This window comes from Aquarana catesbeiana, linkage group LG04, assembly GCF_042186555.1.
Source record: "Aquarana catesbeiana isolate 2022-GZ linkage group LG04, ASM4218655v1, whole genome shotgun sequence".
Lineage (NCBI taxonomy): Eukaryota > Metazoa > Chordata > Amphibia > Anura > Ranidae > Aquarana > Aquarana catesbeiana.
Window position 1 is genome coordinate 279,266,859 of NC_133327.1, and position 19,075 is coordinate 279,285,933.

The following is a 19,075-nucleotide window of genomic DNA, read 5'->3' on the forward strand; positions in this document are numbered from 1 at the left end:
TCATTGGCTCTGGTAAGACTGCATTCATTGACTCTGCTGAGGCTGTATTTGATGGGCATTGGTGAGGCTGTATTTGTGGGCACTGATCAGGCTGCATTAGCAGGTCTAGCAAAGCATACCTCCCAACTTTTTGAGATGGGAATGAGGGTCACCTATCAGCAAAAGTATGCAGGCATAGGACACACCTCTTGCCACGCCCCCTTAAAGGAGAATTGTACAAAAAAAAAACAAGATTGGTCAAACCCACAAGTGCTTTTTTTACCATTACTATTCCTTCATATTGGCTTTTGGAATTTACAAATGCTGCGATTTAGAAATCATATGAAAGGTTTAGCACTGGGAAAACACCTTTTGATAGATAAATAGTGTATTTTAAATACAACTCTATAGATCAGACCAAAATGAGGGACAAATGAGGAGGAACGAGGGACAGAGGGACATTGCTCCAAATCAGGGACAGTTGGGAGCTATGGCAAAGTGTTGCATGCAAAACAGTAGCAGTCATTAAAAAGGTGGGGTATACACGGGCAGGGCAAAAGGGGTGGAGTGGCAAAATGAGGTTTCACCTAGGGTGTCAAAAATCCTTGCACCAGCCCTGCCTACCACACAAGTGCTGTGCCACAAATGTACGCTGCGCTGTTCTTGAGCATGGTTGTAGCACAGTGCCACACCTCACATCTTTCTGAGATGGGAATGAGGGACACCTATCAGCAAAAGTATACAGGCACAGGACACGCCCCTTGTCACGCCCCCTTAAAGGAGAATTGTACAAAAAAACAAGATTGGTTAAACCCAAGTGCTTTTTTTACTACTATTCCTTTATATTGGCTTATGGATTTTACAAAATGCAGCAATTTAGAAATTGGATAAAAGCTTTAGCACTTGGAAACTCTTTTTGAAAAATAGTGCATTTTATATACTATAGAGATCAGAACAAAATGAGGGCAGAGGGACATTGCTCCAAATCAGGGACAGTTGGGAGCTATGCAGTGGTTTGCTTTTTTTAGGGTTAAAACCAGTCAACTGCCTTCTCAAAAGTGATCCACTCTAGAGAATTGCTTCTCAGAGGGGCAGCTCATGTGATAATGAACTCTATACAATAGCACAAAGGTCATTGCTGACACATATGTAACACTAAACAAGACAGAAGGAAACAATGTACCACAACCCACATTGTAACATAACCCGTGGGAAGCAGAACAAGATTCATGTTCGTCTTCCCTTCTATCTGCAGTGAGAAGTGCAACACGTGCACCACGTGCTCCTCTCCCCTCCCCCCGCCCCGCCAGGCTGAACTGCTGCACAGTGGTACGGTCCTCCTCCCCCCACTGTCCCGTGTGATATAGTACGTTCCTGGAGAAGCAGGAAGTGGCTGGTGCTAGGGAGAACTGAGACAGTGTCATGTGGTCTCACTGTTGTGTTTGTAGGATGCTGAGTGCAGGATAAGGGCTGCCTGTATACGGCGGAGTGTCTGCTACTTCTCAGGTATGTGCTCTGTACACTGTAATCTCATTGGTTTACAGATTACTCCATTATGAGTATTATTAGAACACATGTTCTGCTAAACGACTGCTAGAACTTTACAGTGCATGCACTCCAGCCATACCATTAGTCACAGAGGGCTTATTTACTAAAACTGGAGAGTGCAAAATCTGGTGCAGCTCTGCATAGAAACCAACCAGCTTTCAGATTTAGCCCTCATTCACACTGAAGGTGGGTTTGAAATTGTGCAAGTTGAAGGGAGTTTGGGGGCGGTTTGACAGATATGTGTGGGTTCATGCACAGATGTCACAGATGAAATCACCCCCGAAAGTCTCCAAAAATAGTGCAGGAACTACTTTTTGAGAATTGGGGCGGCACCGCAAAGTTGGCGTCGCATCCATTGGGACAGTGCTGTTGCTGGAAATAGGCTGCGATTTGGCATGCGATTTGATATGTCAAATCGCTCCGATGTGAACAGGGGCTAACTGCCAAAGCTTAAAGCGTATGTTAACCCAAAAACATACATCCTGCTCCTTTAACCACTTCCCGGCCTATAGCAGAATGACGGCCGGGCGGTGGTTCAGTTATCCTGACTGGGCGTCATATGACATCCAGCAGGACAACATGCCAGCCCGCGGGGGGCATGCAGCGATCAGTGGTGCTGTGTGTCACACTGACACTCACCGCATCTCCGATCCTGGTAACGCGCCTCTGACGGAGGCGCCTTACCACACGATCAGCTGTGACCAATCACAGTGTGAACCAGTATATATGGTTAAACCGCTTTCCTCGGTTCACGCTGACAGGGAGAGCCGATCAGCACATTGATTATCAGCGCAGCCCCCATGAGAGGTGCCACAACCATGCCCATCAGTAACACCTATTAGTACCTCATCATCAATGCCATCTATTAGTGTCCATTAGTGCCGCCTCATCAGTGCCCATTAGTGAAGGAGAAAACAACATTTTATAACATAAACTAAGAAAAATATTTTTTTTTTCAAAAATGTCAGTCTTTAGTTTGTTTAGCAAAAAATAAAAACCCATGGTGATCAAATACCACCAAAAAAAGCTCTATTTGTGGGAAGAAAATGAAAACAATTTAGTTTGGGTACAATTGTCATTCAAAGTGCAACAGCGCTGAAAATTGTCTTGGGCAGGAAGGGGGGATTGAAGTGGTTAAAGCATGTTATACAGCACAGTGCTGGCACTGTGTAATTTGGCCCCCTGTAACACCTAAAATACCTGACTGATCCTGACAGTTTCTGCCCTCCCCCCTGTAAATTGACCAAGGTAATCATGGCTGCTGAGCCCTGACACTGGTCAGAGTACGTGCCTCCATCATCTGCTGCCCTGCTGTCTCTCCCCTCTGCTCCTGTGTCCCCCTCCCCTCCCTGTCTGTTGGCTCCTGTGCTGCTGCTGTAATAACATGTCTTCCTTTATATAATCTGCTCTGTCTTCTAAGGATATGTTCCCGTGTGTGTGTTGTATAAAAAAAAAAGCTGTCTATACCTTATTTGTGAGCGCTGATCAGCGGTCATGTGACATGCCAGCTCTTTCCTCCTCCCCTCCAGACTGACGTCAGCAGGGGAATCTCGGCCCCTCCCACTGACGTCAGCAGGGGAATCTCGGCCCCTCCCACTGCATCTGTCAGACAGGGAGAGGAGAGGAACAGTGCGTCACGTGACTGCTGATAAACACTCACAAATAAGGTGTATATACGGCTTTTTTTTTTTTTTTTTTTTTTTTTTATACAACACACACAGGGGGAATATATCCTTAGAAGACAGTGCAAATTATATAAAGTAAGACATGGATGGGATAACAAATCCCTTAATTGCACAAGCTGAAGTTAGAAGCCGATTGGCTAACATGCCAGATTCTGCACACTTCCCTTCTTAGTAAATCAACTCCAGAGGCAGAGGCATCACCAGGGGGTGGCTATTGGGGCTACAGCCCCAAGCCTGGGGCCAATAGCCCCGAGTCTCTTGTCCTGGTCCAGAATGCAGGGGACGGGGCGGACTGAGCCGTGGTAGCGCTGGCTCCGGCTCCAGCTCCGCCCCCGCCTGACTCTACTTTTGGTCACTGGTTGCTATAGCCACCTAGCGGCTAGCAACCAGTGACGTCACTGCCCAGCAGTCAAAGCGGAGGAGGATTGCACTTCCTCCTCCTCCGCGATAGTGCTCATGGGGCCTGCGACTTGAGCGTCCCTTCGGTGGCGGCGTCAGTGCAGAGCAGCAGGGATGGGGATACCTCGGCAGCCGGGAAGAGCCCAGGAGGGAGAGAGAGAAGACACCGCCACCCTGAGCAGCATCCCCAGCGTCTCCCAGAGCCTGCACTCCACCTATCAGCGTGCTGTGACAGGAATCAGGAAGAAGGCGGGATCGATCGGCGCTCGGGCGGGCGGCTCTCCTCCTCTACTCTGGCTGCCTCACACACCAGCACCACGGCTGAGCTGCTGCTGTAGGACCTGGACACATGAAGTCTGAAGTCTGTTTCCTTCTGGTCAGGTAGGTCAGTCAGTGTGTGTATGTCAGGTACCTGGTCAGTGTAGGTAGGTCAGTGTATGTAGGTCGGGTTGGTCAGTGTATGTTGGGTAGGTCAGTGTATGACGGTCAGGTAGGTCAGTGTGTGTCGGGTAGGTCAGTGTATGACGGTCAGGTGGGTCAGTCAGGTAGGTCAGTGTATGTAGGTCGGGTAGGTCAGTGTATGATGGTCAGGTAGGTCAGTGTGTGCCGGGTAGGTCAGTGTATGTAGGTCAGTGTATGTAGGTCAGGTAGGTCAGTGTATGACGGTTAGGTAGGTCAGTGTGTGTCAGTCAGGTAGGTCAGTGTATGTAGGTCATTGTGTGTCGGGTAGGTCAGTGTGTGATGGTCAGGTAGGTCAGTGTGTGTAGGGTAGATCAGTGTATGTAGGTCAGTGTATGTCAGGTAGGTCAGTGTGTGTAGGTCAGTGTATGTAGGTCAGGTAGGTCAGTGTGTGTCGGGTAGGTCAGTGTATGACGGTCGGGTAGGTCAGTGTATGTCGGGTAGGTCAGTGTATATGACGGTCGGGTAGGTCAGTGTATGTAGGTCGGTGTGTGTCAGGTAGGTCAGTGTATGACCGTCAGGTATGTAAGTGTGTGTCGGGTAGGTCAGTGTGTGTATGTCAGGTAGGTCAGTGTGTGTATGTCAGGTAGGTAGGTCAGTTTAGTGGTCAGCATGTGGTCACCACACAACCCCTCTGCCCAACCAAAAAAACCCAGTGCCACTAGAGGCCCCCCCCCCCCCCCCCCGTGCCGGCCTTGGACTTTGGGCTGAAGCCCCTGGTCTTTTTGCCACCTAGCAACGCCCCTGTCCAGAGGGTTTTCTGATAGTGACAACTGTGGATGGGTCTTTAAAATGTAGACTCCTTTGGGAACCTGTGTGACATCACAGGATACAGTTAGAAGACTTCAGCAGAGTGTTGTCACCCTAACAAGGACTTGGATGTTAGCGTGCATGCAAGAATCCAAGTCCACTTACATCCACCTACTCATAGGCATACCTTGTGATTCAGTCTGGACCCATTGAAAAAACTGTCGCATGCATCCAGGCTGAACATTAATGTGAAAGGGCCCTTAAAGTGTTTCTAAAAGTTCTCTTTTAAAAAAAATAACAAATATGTTATATTTACCTGCTCTGTGTAATGGTTTTGCACAGAACAGCCCCAATCATCTTTTTGGGTCCCCACCAGTGCTCCTGGCCCCTTCAACCTGCTGAGTGCCCCCAATAGCATGTCTCTTGCTATGGGGGCACTCGAGCAGGCTCCCACCCGAGCTGCGCACCTACCTGTGAATGGACATAGTCCATTCACACACACATCGCGGCTTGCCCCCACTCTATCCTCACTGGCTGTGATTTACAGCAACATGAGCCAATGGTTCCCACTGCTGTGTGAGAGAGACCCGGGAAAGCCACTGCTCTCATGCACATTGCTGGATCAAGATAGAGCTCAGGTAGGTATAAGGGGGGGGGGGGGGCAGCTGCATCCAGAAAGTTTTTTTACCTTAATGCATAGAATGAATTTAAGCAGAGCTCCACCCAAAAGGAGAAGCTCCGCTTGTCAGCCTCCTCCACAGCCACATTTGGCACCTTTTTGGGGGGGAAGGGGGAGCGGGTACCTGGGTCTGGTACCCACTCCCACTTTCAGCTCTGCCCCCCTCAGCCTTCTAGGACACTTCACAGGTCCCAGAAGACTGCGGCCCATTCACAAAGCATGGCGCAGTAGGAAGCTGGATACAAGGCTTCCTTTCGTCAAGATGGCGGCACCAGCACCTGATAGCTGGTTAAAAAGTCGGCTGGATGCCTGGACAGGTAAGTGCCCTAATATTAATAGTCAACGGCTACAGTATACAGTACAGGGGGAGTCTGGAGCTCCTGTTTAAGGTAAGAAACCCTCTCCTTTAGAGCCACTGTAAAGTGTATTTCCACTCTTGCAACCAAATTGGAATAATGTCTACTTTATATCTGTTACACACAACGGTTCAGAGCTGTTGATTTAGGATTGCGGGCAGAATCGCCAGGATTCTGCCCATCATTCCAAATCGCACTGCAATAGTGGTAAAGCGCACCATGCATGTTTGGGTGCCATTAATTTTTAAAGGCCACATTAAACGTGGCTTTATATAGTGCCCAATTCCTTTTTTAAAAATACAAACCAATGTCCCCCAGTGTAGATCCATCGTCAATCATGATGCCCGCCACCACCACCGACCCAGGGGGAAAAAAAAAGCCCTGCTCGCAACAAAGGCTCCTGCTGTTGGACATTTCTTAAATAGCTAAGGGGCGTGCCACCAGGTGTCAGGTGGCCCCACCCCTTAACTATTTAAGAACTGTCAGACGGCAAAAACTGAACTTTTGTTTTCTTTGTTTCTTCCTTTTTTTTTCGGGTCGGTGGTAGCAGGCGTCGTGCTTGACAATGGATCTACTCCAGGGACATTGTTTGTTTTTTTTTTTGTTTGTTTTTTGTTTTTTCATTCCTAATAAAGGAATTGTCAAACTCTGTGTATTTATTTCTTTTTGACACATTTACCCCATACTCATTCACATGGGGGGGGGGGGGGCAGGATCTGGGGGCCTTGTTAAAGGGGGCGTCTAAATTCCGATAAGCCCCCCCCGCTCGCATCAACATGGGGACAAAGTGCTTTAGGCTGGCTCACCGTTTTTTTTTTTTTTTTTTTTTGTTTGTTTTTTTTTCTAATTTTGGTGTGGGTGTACCTAAGGATTTGGGGGGGGGGGGGGGGGGTTGTAATATAGCGTGGGATTTCCCTTAAAATCTGTACAACACCCAAAAGGGCCTGGTATGGATTGGGGGGGAAGACTCCTACGCTTTTTTCCATAATTTTTTTGCTTGCATCTAAACCGCTGAACAGCTGCTTTGAAAATTTGCAGTGGAAACGGAAGGGAAATTTGCACATGTGTGAACCTAGCGTTAAAGGGGGTTGTAAACCCTTGTTTTTTTTTGTTAAAATAACAAACGTCATACTTCCCTCCACTGTGCAGTTTGTTTTGCACAGAGTGGCCCCAGTCCTCCTCTTCTGGGGTCCCTCAGCGGTGCCGGTGGCTCCTCCCCGCATCGAGTGTCTAGGTTGGAAAAGCGCTCTCCTTGATGGACACCTATGTGGGCGCACTCCCGAGTCCCGCATCTGTGTCCATTCGCATCATTGGATTTGATTAACAGCAGCGGGAACCAATGGCTGCGCTGCCATCAATCTATCCAATCAGAAAAGGAGACATCAGCTAGATCTGATGTACTCGTTCCCGGACGGAGGATGACAGCGTTCAGGTAGGTAAAACGGGGGGCTGCAGCACTACAAGGTTTTTCACCTTTAATGCATAGAATGCATTAAGGTGAAAAACCATGAGGGTTTACAACCCCTTTAAGGACTCATGCACCCTGCAGCTCAAAAAAAGCTGCTTTTACAGGCGTTTTGAGATTTTATTTCTCTGCCTCGTACCACTTTAACACATGGAAGTCACAGTGTTCTGTTAAATGACTTGTAGTGCTGTACCTGGGGTTTTTATAGGAATATAAACAAAGTTGTTATCTGGTCTTCCAGTTAATAGTCGCCTGTAGTGTAGTAAACTTTAAATATGATACATTTGTTACACATTGAAGTGCAGTTATCCTATGAAATATTTGCATGTTGTCTTTCAGGTTTTTTTTTTCCTGTGTGACATTTTTAAATGAATACCCCTAAAGTTTACTAGAGACACCCTAATAGACCTGAAGCGACTGTTCCTGATGCAAAGTGCAATGCATCTTCGTTTTTTTAGTTTCCTTGCATGTCCCCCTCAGATCTACAGTGACTGCACTTGCAGTGATCAAAGGGTTAAATGTTCCCCTAGGGAGTGTTTGCTAACTGTGTGGGGGATTCTTTGACTGGAGGAAGAGAGAAATCCGTGTTCCTGCTTTCCAGAAACACAAGATCTCCATCCTCCCCTCTGGCAGAACGGAAATCTGCCTTTTTTTAGATAGGCAGACAGCCATTCTGCCTATCTTGGCAGAGATCGCCAGGTGCTGGCGAACATCGCGTTCACCAGACCCACTGATTGGACACAGCAGAAGCCAATCAGAGCTGGTCATCGGCGGCGTGCATGCACGCCCCAGACCCGGAAGAAGCCGCGACACACAGGTACGTGACTTCACGCTGACAGACTGCCCTGCCGCAATAAAAGTACATGTGGTGGTTCGAAAATGATTGAAGTGACCATGTCAGTCAGTAAAAAAAAACAAAAAAAAACACCCTAATGGAACTTTCTTTCAATACATAGTTTAATCTCATCTTTTAAGCATCCTATGTCTCCTGTTTTCACTACATTGAAGTGCTGCAGCTCCTTCAGAATCATCTTTATTTGACACTTCAGGAATGTTAGATGCTTGGGATCTTGACCACGTGATGCGGTTCCATCCAGCAACCCCTCAATCACTGATGTGTACTATAATGACATGGGGCCAGAGGAAGAAACCATAGCATGGTAGAGGGAGTCATGTACCTGAGAGCATCAAGTGCTGAAGAGTCTGAGACAGGCTGTATTAAAGTGTCAATAAACCCACATCATAACAAAACTATCAATAAATGGTGTATTATATGCTGTACATAGTCCCTCAGTCACCATGAGATTTGTCTTCTGTATTCTGCAAAAACCTGGTTGATCCTGCTGTTCTTTATCTCCCCCTTCTATCCATGTCCCCAATGCAGCTAAGGATTTTGCAGAGCAGTGGTGGCAACTCTGCACATGCTCAGTTTTCAGAGTATTCCTACCCTGAGCATTTCCTTTCTATCACATCTCAGCAGCCCATGTGACTATAGAGTTGCATATGAGGGTGTATACACAGTGGTAAATGACAGCCCACTCCCTCCCTCCTCCATGCCCACTAACCATCTAAACACAATGGGGGTGGGATATTACATGTAGATTGCTGAAGGCTTCACCTCCCTCTTATTCTAAGGCACAGGCTGGAGGGGTGTGACACATCCTGTGGCTGGCAGAAATCCCTTCATGTTATTGTGAAAAAATAATAGATTTGATTTCAAATATATATTTGACAATTTTAAAGCAATTTATTGATATTATTTTTACACTGTATTCCAAAGGCTGTTGTGTGTTTTTAGTATCACTTTGTCAATCGTCTGTGGTAGTGAGCCCCAGCCTGCTTCTTCACCAGAGCCCCTGATGGTGGGGATGGACTTGCAGCAAGCTGGGACCAGGTCGCGGCCCCCAGGTACGCCCAGCTGAGGATGCGGAGACCACTCACGTGTGCAGAGTACAAGCAGCAGACAAAAGGAGATCCAGGAGACAAGCCGAGGTCAGGGAGGGTAGCGAACAAGCACAGATGTTAAATGAAGCCAGGGTCAGTACATGGGTAGTCAGACACACTGGCTGCAGTTGTTTGTTCAGAAGTGACAGCTTCTTTCTGGTTTTGGTTCAAAAACGAGTTCAAATCAAACCCAAGCTCATCCCTAGTAGGAGACGCAGGCTGCTGCAGAGGTGAGTATAAGGACTTATAAACGCCTGAAGCCAAAAACAGCAGCTGTAAAAACGTCCAGTGTGCATGAGGCCTTAAGGGTAGTGATCGCAGCTGGGGAGTGGTGCCTTGCGTTTTTACAGTGCAGGGCACGGTTTCCCATTTGTTCATTTGAAAACTTCAGTGGGGTATCAGCTGCCATGCACAACTGTTCTATGTAGCAGGACTGTGTAAGTGGCTGGTCAAAAGTACAAACTCCTTACTGTGTACTTAGCCGTTTGGAGTTTATCACTTAAACCTGTGTAAACCAACGTCAAATATCTTAAATGCTTTTATTGTTTTAAATGAACATGTATTTCTGCCAGCTGGCTGGCAAAACTAATTACTGGTGAAATGGTTTAATGCAAATGGTGAACAGCTCCTCCCACTGCTGGATATAAACTGTTACCTTGCTTGGTTTGTTCTTCTTTTTTTGCATGCTTTGCTTTAGAACATTCACAGGTATATACCAAGGTATAGATGGTCTGAAAATAACATGAAAATCTAGAGCAGAAGCAAAATAGGTGTGTAGATTTGCTTAATTTTTTGTTTCTTATTCTTGTAGGTGAAGATGCTTATTGTATAACAAACAAATACTTAAAAAATTATCCTAAACTTTCTGCACGAGAAGTGGACTGTGCTGGCTGGAGAAGTGGACTGTGCTCCTCTTTGGCTACTATGAATAGTTTTGATTTTGATTTAGAATATTCATCATGGAACATTTGCTTAAAGCTAATATTTGGCGGTTTTCTAGTTTACTTAAGTTGTTTTCTTTTTTGCCACCTTGTGTCAGTACTTCTCTTCGCCACCTACAGAGCACTCTCTACCCAGGAGAAAGTCTTTTGGGATCTTGCGGCTACCCGGGCAGTTTTTGGAGTACAGTGTATCATTGCCGGCCTCACTGCGTTACTCATTGATCCTGTTCTTGCATCTGACCAGATCACAGCACAGAGGGGATGGGCTTGGTTCACCATTTTAACAGCAATTGGATTCTTCCTGTTTGAGAACATAGCCCTGCATGTCTCTAATCTTGTGTTTTGGACGTTTGATGCTTTTTTGGCTACCCACCACTTGTTTGCTTTTCTGGGCTATTTTGGTGTGATCTTTTGCACAACAGCTGGACATTATTTGGCCATGGTTACTTTATTGTTGGAAATGAGCACTCCTTTTACCTGCGTTTCATGGATGCTGCTAAAGGTAAACATTCAGAGCTAAGACTAATTAGAATGAGTAAAGCCCTTTAATCATGTGGGCTACTATGTTAACTTTCAAAAGTTCACATTTTATTAATCTAAAATTACTCCTGCGGTGCCACCCTTTAATTACCTATAATATGAATATATATGCGTGTGGAACTGCTGCTATCACTTGAAAGTGTACTACCACACTTGCTGAGCAAAAAGTGTTTAGTAAATTTAGCAGTACACTGCTACTTTAAAAAAAAAACCCACCTGCAAATTTTATTTATTTTTTTTAAAGGAGCAGTGCACCACTAAATTATTAAACCCCTTTTATTATTGTTTTGTTTTAGTGTTTGTGACCCCTCTGATTTAATCTGTATTTCTTGAGAGCCTTTAAACTAGGGTTGCACAGATACTAGATTTTTACTTTTGGTCAAGTACTCACCGATACCGAGTACTGATACTTTGCAGTGCGATTTGCGTCAATACAAAATAAATGGGCGCAAATCGCACTGCAAAGAATTGCGTGTGATTTCCTCCTCTGCTCTCGTGTGTGTGTATAGAAAGGGAAGCACCATCTAGTGGGCAGTTTAATAAGAAATGTTAGAGCTCAAATTAAGTACATATCTGGTCAAATGCAAAATCTGCCTAGTGTCCCGGTCCCCCGGATGATAGAAAATCATGGCCGCTGGAGGCAAAGTTCTGGGATCCCTGTGGTTATAGGGTGGAAGTGATGTCAGCTTGGGGGGCAGACCTGCCTATACATCACCTCCAGCGGTCGTGATTTGTTATCATCGGCAGGACCAGGACACTACAGATTAATTAGCTGCATTGTGTTGCATATTGATGATGTTGTATTAAATTAGAATCTTGGGGCCAACCATAGATAAAGCAAATTTCTTTCCTGCAGCTACAATTCCCCCATCAACACAGACTGTTAACAGGAATCCCTTCCTGTGGAGCTATTGTGTTCACAGAGAACACTATAATAATTGCTACCAGCCCCTAGCAATAATCACATGTAAAATCCGGCAGGCTGGGTGTATCCAAGTTGATCGATAAACTTGGATACATTCAGCCTGCCCATACATGGTTCGAATCTCTGTCGGTTCAGCAGGATTCGAAACGTCTATGGCCTGTGTGTACAGCCCTTTGCATTACAGAAGCAGGTTGTAAAAGAGCATGCTGGAAAACCAGCATCCAATCAGTGTGTTCTGGCGGGGGGCAGTCCCCCGTCAGACTACAATAGCTCAGAGTGGAAGATCGCCACAATAACAACGCTTGTGTTAGTATGATCTCTAGGTTTGTTTTTCGTTTAGCCTGTTGCTCGCCTTCCATATGATATGTGCCTTCTTGATTTAGCAAAAATCTGCCACCTCTGATGCCCCTTTACCCCTGCCACCATAATCTTCCAGTGCCGTGTGGGTTAATAAAACTGAGGGAGCTGTGAAAGGCACTAATCAAGAGTGCCTGCCCTTTACACCCAAGCTCCTCCATTTATAGAGTCCGGTATTACATAAAGGCCAAGCATATAAGACTTTGGTTCGGCCACATCTGGATGGAATATTCTGTTCAGTTCTGGTCACCAATTCTCAGAAGGGATGTGCTGGAGCTAGAGAGAGTCCAGAGAAGGGCAACAAAATTAATATGGGGACTGGAGGACCTTATTAAGTTCTGAGCTCTCCCTCCTGTAAAAGTTATCTCATGTGTCAGGAAAGCTTCTCAGAAGTGGCTCATGCTGATAACAGAGCAACCAAGCACCAGAGAGAAACAATATAACAAGAAGTCAGTCATCATACACATTCTGATACAAATATGCTAAAAAAAAAAGGAAATAATGATAAAAATAGAGTCTGGTCAGTCCATAAAAATAATGGCTAAAAGAGTCTATTTAGGAATGGTGAAAATGGGGGGAAAAAAAGCATCCAAAAAATGCAAACAGGGCTGCCATCATGATAGGGTAGAAACCAATTCCTCAGCTGCAACAAAACACAAGTAGAGAGGCGCCTCTGAGTGCATTTTTTTTTTTTTTTTTTAGAAATAACGCTTTTAATAATAGATGTAGATCAACTCACGTTTTGTAGGAATAAACAGGCATGGTATTAATACAGTGATGCATCCCCTAAGCAGTGTGGATTTCTTGCTGACAACTGTGAGATCTTCCGGCAGATGGAGGACGCCGGCTCCGGAGAGCGTCCTCAGAGCGAGGCGTGGCACACACAGGATAGCTTGCTGCGGACGGATGACGCCATCAAAGCTGGACGCGTTTCGAGAGCGTGCGCACTTGGCGATGTAAGCAAGTAGCACTCCTTTGTCAACAGATTCAAATAAAAATACCATGACTAGACTTTATAGAGGGCTGACATGGAAACGTGGGCGGGGTCATGTAACAAGCAAGATATAAAGGGGGGGAACAAACAACACAATGCTTCATTGTGTTGTTTGTTTTATATACACGCCCCTTTTATCTTGCTTGTTACATGACCCCGCCCACATTCCCACGTCGGCCCTCTATAAAGTCTAGTCATGATATTTCTATTTGAATCTGTTGACAAAGGAGCGCAACTTGCTTACATCGCCAAGTGCGCACGCTCTCGAAACGCGTCCAGCTTTGATGGCGTCATCCGTCCGCAGCAAACTGTCCTGTGTGTTCCATGCCTCGCTCTGAGGACTCTCTCCGGAGCCGGCGTCCTCCATCTGCTGGAAGATCTCACAGTTGTCAGCAAGAAATCCGCACTGCTTAGGACCTGGGGATGCGTCACTGTATTCATACCATGCCTGTTTATTCCTACAATATGTGAGTTGATCTACATCTATTATTAAATGCGTTATTTCTAAAATACTGCACTCAGAGGCGCCTCTCTACTTGTGTTTTGTTCCAGAGAGAAACAACACTTGGAGCTTTGGAGAGGGATAAGTAACCACTACAGATATATGTGCTTTGCTCAGATTTCATGGATGGGGTTTACATCCACTTTAACATGTAAATAGCTGACAACTTCACCTTCAGGTTTGATGAAGCAGCATTTTTTTCATTTATATTTCATATTCAAACCATTAAAAGATATTCATTACAAAAAAATAGTTTTAAATGTTTATGGATTTCATGTCAACTTTTCAAAGTGATAATATTTATTTTCGTTTAATCAGGTGAAATTCTTGGTGCTAATTTAATTCTCTTCTCTTTATGCAACTTTGCGGTTCTAGGCGGGCTGGTCATATACCTTATTTTGGAAGGCAAATCAGTGGCTTATGATTCACATGTTCCACTGCCGTATGGTCCTTACTTATCACCTCTGGTGGGTATTGCTTTATAACTGGGATCGCTTGGTGACTTCAGTACCATTGGCATATATTGTTTTTTTCTTTACTGGCTTAGCTTTAGTGACTCTTGTTCTGAATCCATATTGGACCTACAAAAAGACCCACCAACTGTTGACTCCTGTTGACTGGAACTTTGTACCAGTGTCGTCAAAGGCAAAGGTGATCGCTAATAGTGGAGTTACTTTAAAGAAGAATAAGTAATAAACCACAAAGCAAATTTGTATGATATTACAAAGACCACAGTTTTAATGTAGTACTATGATGGAACATATTGTTAGTATTGGTATTCAAAATGTATGTGTGTGACCATATGGTATTTATTCCATGCTTATCAGTTACTACAGAAACTGCACTGTGGTTTAACACATTCAGTGTTTTTAAACCTTTTATTCGTATTCATTTGCATAAACACAGCCTAGGTATTTATAACTGCATTGACAGAGAATTTTCATTTTAAAAAGATATACTAACTAAAAAATCAAGCCATGGTGATTTTTTTTTTTTTTTTTCTCCAATGAGTGTTTTCTGAGTTTTCTCAGATTATGTGCTCAGCATAGATGGAGATGTAGGAATAGACTTCCGTTTTTTCTGAATTTGTCTAGGCCAAGAGTACAGGGAGGGGTCAGGGTAATATGTATTTTCATGTACTCTCGATAAACTCTATTGGCCCCTTGATGTACATTGAGTGATGAAAAACAACATACTTGAACTATTCTTTATGGCCTATTGCAAAACATATATGTGAACTAGATCCATTAAAAACAATGAGATGTCATATAATATGCGCTTTGATTTGTTGTAACGCATGCGTTATGACACATAGTTGCTTGAATGCTTTTAGGAAATTATTCCTAATATTGTCTTCTACAGTAGATGTTTGTAGCTGTCTTCCTCTGTTATTTTTCTCACTGCAACAAATCGGATCCTTTCAGAGAACGTAAGAGGCATATGATTGCTTGGTGCAGCTCAGACATCTGTCATTAATAATAAAAAAAAAATTAAAAAAAGAGCATTCAGGATCTTATGGGAAATATAATAGTGCATCATTTCCCAAATTACTAACTTTATGAGACTACAGCTACAATGTTGTGATCTCAAATGCTTTGTAGCTCATGCCTAATCTATGCAAGTTCCCATACTTTACATATATATCACAGGGACGTTGGCACACAATTTTTAATAGTACCTACAGTGTCACCCTGTTTTCAGGTACATACCCATTTGGGTTTTTTTTAATAAAGTTTACAGTGCCTGAAAAGGTTTTTGTATGGTACAAACGCAGTGAAAGTATAACTAAAGGCAAAGCCTTCATCCTTCTTTCTTTTTCCTTTTTTTTTTTTTTTTTTTTGACGTTTAGCCCCCCTGTCAGTTTTTATTGCTGTCTGTGTCCTGGTTAGGGAGATTCACCCTCTCTATTTGACCTGTTTATTATTATTATCATGATAAAGGAAAATCCCATATTTTGGGTTGTCCCCAGAACAGTAGAATTTTTTAAAGGGGACATTAGTTAGTTCTGGTGACAACCAGGGATTCCATCACTTTGGAGGGATTTCCTCTTGCTTCCTGTTTTGGCTATAAAACAGGAAGTGAAGCGTGATCTCCTCAAGATGGCAAGAAAAAAAAATCTGACTGTTTATAATTCTTCCTTATTCTATCTAAAATATAGAAGGGGGGGGGGGGGGGAAACTTTTAACAATTATTTTAATTTTAAAACTGAACTCCAGGGAAACGGCTAAGCACAAAGATAAAATGAATATATGTGAACTGTTGCACGTACTACACTTAATTCTTATTCAGTTCATCTAATTTTGAAATCCAAACAGCATTATGAGGTTGGTGACTAAAGCCTTTTACACCATATACTAGTCTTTCATTCAGCCCAAGTCACAGCTCAGGTCAGAGCTGCTGTAATAACGATCCGATGTTAGTACAGCAATCTCCCCTGCTGTGCTTTTGTGTTCTGACAGGGAGACTGTCGCCCCCCACACCAGAACACTCCAGTCAGTGCTCTTAGCCATTGGCTGAGAGCGCTGAGCGGGAACCAGTCGGCAGACCTTTTTCAGTCATGACCCTTCGACAGAAGCTGGATTCTATCGAACCGCCTCCAGTACACACAGGCAGAATGTCAGGTGGTTCCTATGGCATCATCACGTTAATGAAGTCTGGATTAGATAGCGGTCTTTCAACTAGGGGTAGAGGTTTAATTGATAAGAAACACTTTTGTCCCCAGCAGGTAAAAACAAATATGAGGGTTTTTATATCTAACAACTTGACTGATGGGGTGGTTAATTCAGTTAAAGATTCTAGTGCTATAAATCCCAAAGCCAAAAGCATTGTTTGTCACGTCATGTGCACGAATGTTCATTTTTTTCTGTAACAAGCTTTGTGAGCTGACAGCTCTTATAGCCTAAGGAAAGCTTGGACTTTGTTGTGATTATATTACTAATTTATATATAGTTATATAAAAATGTTCTCAAAGCAGCTTGCACAAAGCAGCTTGGCACCTGCTCTTCTGGGGACCCCCACCAGCACTATAGTCTCTTCTTCCTCTGTGGTGTGGGCTTGGTTTTCGAGCCAGTCTGTGTGTGCCTATTGACATGCAAAGCAGCTCGGCCCTGTCACGCACTCTCTGCTTATTGGATTTGTGATGACGGGCAGAAGCCAATGGCTCCTGCTACTCTCAGCCAAGTATTTGGGGGGGGGGGGGGGACAGAGACTTAAAGTGGTTCTAAAGGCAGAAGGTGTTTTTTTTTTTTTTTTTTTTATCTGCATGCGTTCTATGCATGGAGTTAAAAAAAAAAAAAAAAAACTGTGTGCAGCAGCCTTAATGCTTACCTGATCCAGCAATGTTGCATGAGTGTCTCGGCTGTCTGGGACGCTCCCTCATTGGCTGAGACAGCAGCGGGCGCCATTGACTCCCGCTGCTGTCAATCAGTGAGCCCATGAGGGGAGAGAGGGGGCGGGGCCGAGCCACGGCTCCATGTCTAAATGGACACAGAGCAGCGGCTTGGCTCAGGTACCCCCATAGCAAGCTGCTTGCTGTGGGTGACACTCGGCAGGAGGGAGGGACCTGAGAAGAGGAGGATCTGGGCTGCTCTGTGCAAAACCACTGCACAGAGCAGGTGAATATAACATGTTTGTTATTTTTAAACGAAAATAAACAAGACTTTAGTATCACTTTAACTGCTTCCTGACCGCCTCACGCAGAGGGGCACGTACAGGCAGAATCACGTACCTGTACGTTGTCCTTTAACCACTTCAGCCCCGGAAGGTTTTACCCCCTTCCTGACCAGAGCACTTTTTACAATTCGGCACTGCGTCGCTTTAACTGCTAATTGCGCGGTCATGCAATGCTGTACCCAAACGAAATTTGCGTCCTTTTCTTCCCACAAATAGAGCTTTCTTTTGATAGTATTTGATCACCTCTGCCGTTTTTATTTTTTGCGCTATACACGGAAAAAGACCGAAAATTTTGAAAAAAAATGATATTTTCTACTTTTTGTTCTAAAAAAAATCCAATAAACTCAATTTTAGTCATACATTTAGGCCAAAATGTATTCGGCCACATGTCTTTGGTAAAAAAAATGTCAATAAGTGTATATTTATTGGTTTGCGCAAAAGTTATAGCGTCTACAAACTAGGGTACATTTTCTGGAATTTACACAGCCTTTAATTTATGACTGCCTATGTCGTTTCTTGAGGTGCTAAAATGGGAGGGCAGTACAAAACCCCCACAAATGACCCCATTTTGGAAAGTAGACACCCCAAGGAATTTGCTGAGAGGCATGTTGAGCCCATTGAATATTCATTTTTTTTGTCCCAAGTGATTGAACAATGACAAAAAAAAAAAAAAATTACAAAAAGTTGTCACTAAATGATATATTGCTCACACAGGCCATGGGCATATGTGGAATTGCACCCCAAAATACATTCAGCTGCTTCTCCTGAGTACGGGGATACCACATGTGTGGGACTTTTTGGGAGCCTAGCCGCGTACGGGGCCCCGAAAACCAATCACTGCCTTCAGGATTTCTAAGGGCGTACATTTTTGATTTTACTCCTCACTACCTATCACAGTTTTGAAGGCCATAAAATGCCCAGATGACATAAAACCCCCCCAAATGACCCCATTTTGGAAAGTAGACACCCCAAGCTATTTGCTTTGAGGCATGTTGAGTCCATGGAATGTTTTATATTTTGACACAAGTTGCGGGAAAGTGACAAATTTTTTTTTTTTTTTTGCACAAAGTTGTCACTAAATGATATATTGCTCACACAGGCCATGGGCATATGTGGAATTGCACCCCAAAATACATTTAGCTGCTTCTCCTGAGTATGGGGATACCACATGTGTGGGACTTTTTGGGAGCCTAGCCGCGTACGGGGCCCCGAAAACCAATCACTGCCTTCAGGATTTCTAAGGGCGTACATTTTTGATTTTACTCCTCACTGCCTATCACAGTTTCGGAGGCCATGGAATGCCCAGGTGGCACAAACCCCCCCCAAATGACCCCATTTTGGAAAGTAGACACCCCAAGCTATTTGCTGAGAGGCATGGTGAGTATTTTGCAGCTCTCATTTGTTTTTGAAAATAAAGAAAGACGAGAAAAAAATTTTTTTTTTTTCTTTTTTCAATTTTCAAAACTTTGTGACAAAAAGTGAGGTCTGCAAAATACTCACTATACCTCTCATCAAATAGCTTGGGGTGTCTACTTTCCAAAATGGGGTCATTTGGGGGGTTTTTTTGCCACCTGGGCATTCCATGGCCTCCGAAACTGTGATAGGCAGTGAAGAGTGAAATCAAAAATTTACGGCCTTAGAAAGCCTGAAGGCGGTGCTTGGTTTTCGGGGTCCCGTACGCGGCTAGGCTCCCAAAAAGTCTCACACATGTGGTATCCCCATACTCAGGAGAAGCAGCTGAATGTATTTTGTGGTGTAATTTCACATATTCCCATGGCATGTTTGAGCAATATATCATTTAGTGACAACTTTGCGCAAAAAAAAATAAAAAAAATAAAAAATTGTCTCTTTCCCGCAACTTGTGTCACAATATAAATTAT

General features: G+C 44.2%; 1 protein-coding gene across 1 annotated transcript; it reads left to right on the plus strand.

Moving 5' to 3' along the window:
• Nucleotides 1-1,350: 1,350 nt before the first annotated feature.
• On the plus strand, nucleotides 1,351-18,160 carry CLN8 (CLN8 transmembrane ER and ERGIC protein). The gene is made up of 3 exons (XM_073626636.1): nucleotides 1,351-1,485; nucleotides 10,076-10,707; nucleotides 13,899-18,160. Exons 2-3 carry the CDS (start codon nucleotides 10,189-10,191, stop codon nucleotides 14,214-14,216), a joined length of 837 nt encoding a protein of 278 aa, XP_073482737.1. The 5' UTR covers nucleotides 1,351-1,485; nucleotides 10,076-10,188; the 3' UTR covers nucleotides 14,217-18,160.
• The last annotated feature ends 915 nt before the right edge of the window (nucleotides 18,161-19,075 follow it).

What these genes read in the sequence shown, in the direction of transcription:
- CLN8 (XM_073626636.1), top strand. Translation starts at nt 10,189, where the DNA reads ATGAATAGTTTTGATTTTGATTTAGAATATTCATCATGGAACATTTGC. An exon ending in TTTCATGGATGCTGCTAAAG is followed by an intron (nt 10,708 to 13,898) that starts GTAAACATTCAG and finishes TTGCGGTTCTAG; the next exon opens with GCGGGCTGGTCATATACCTT.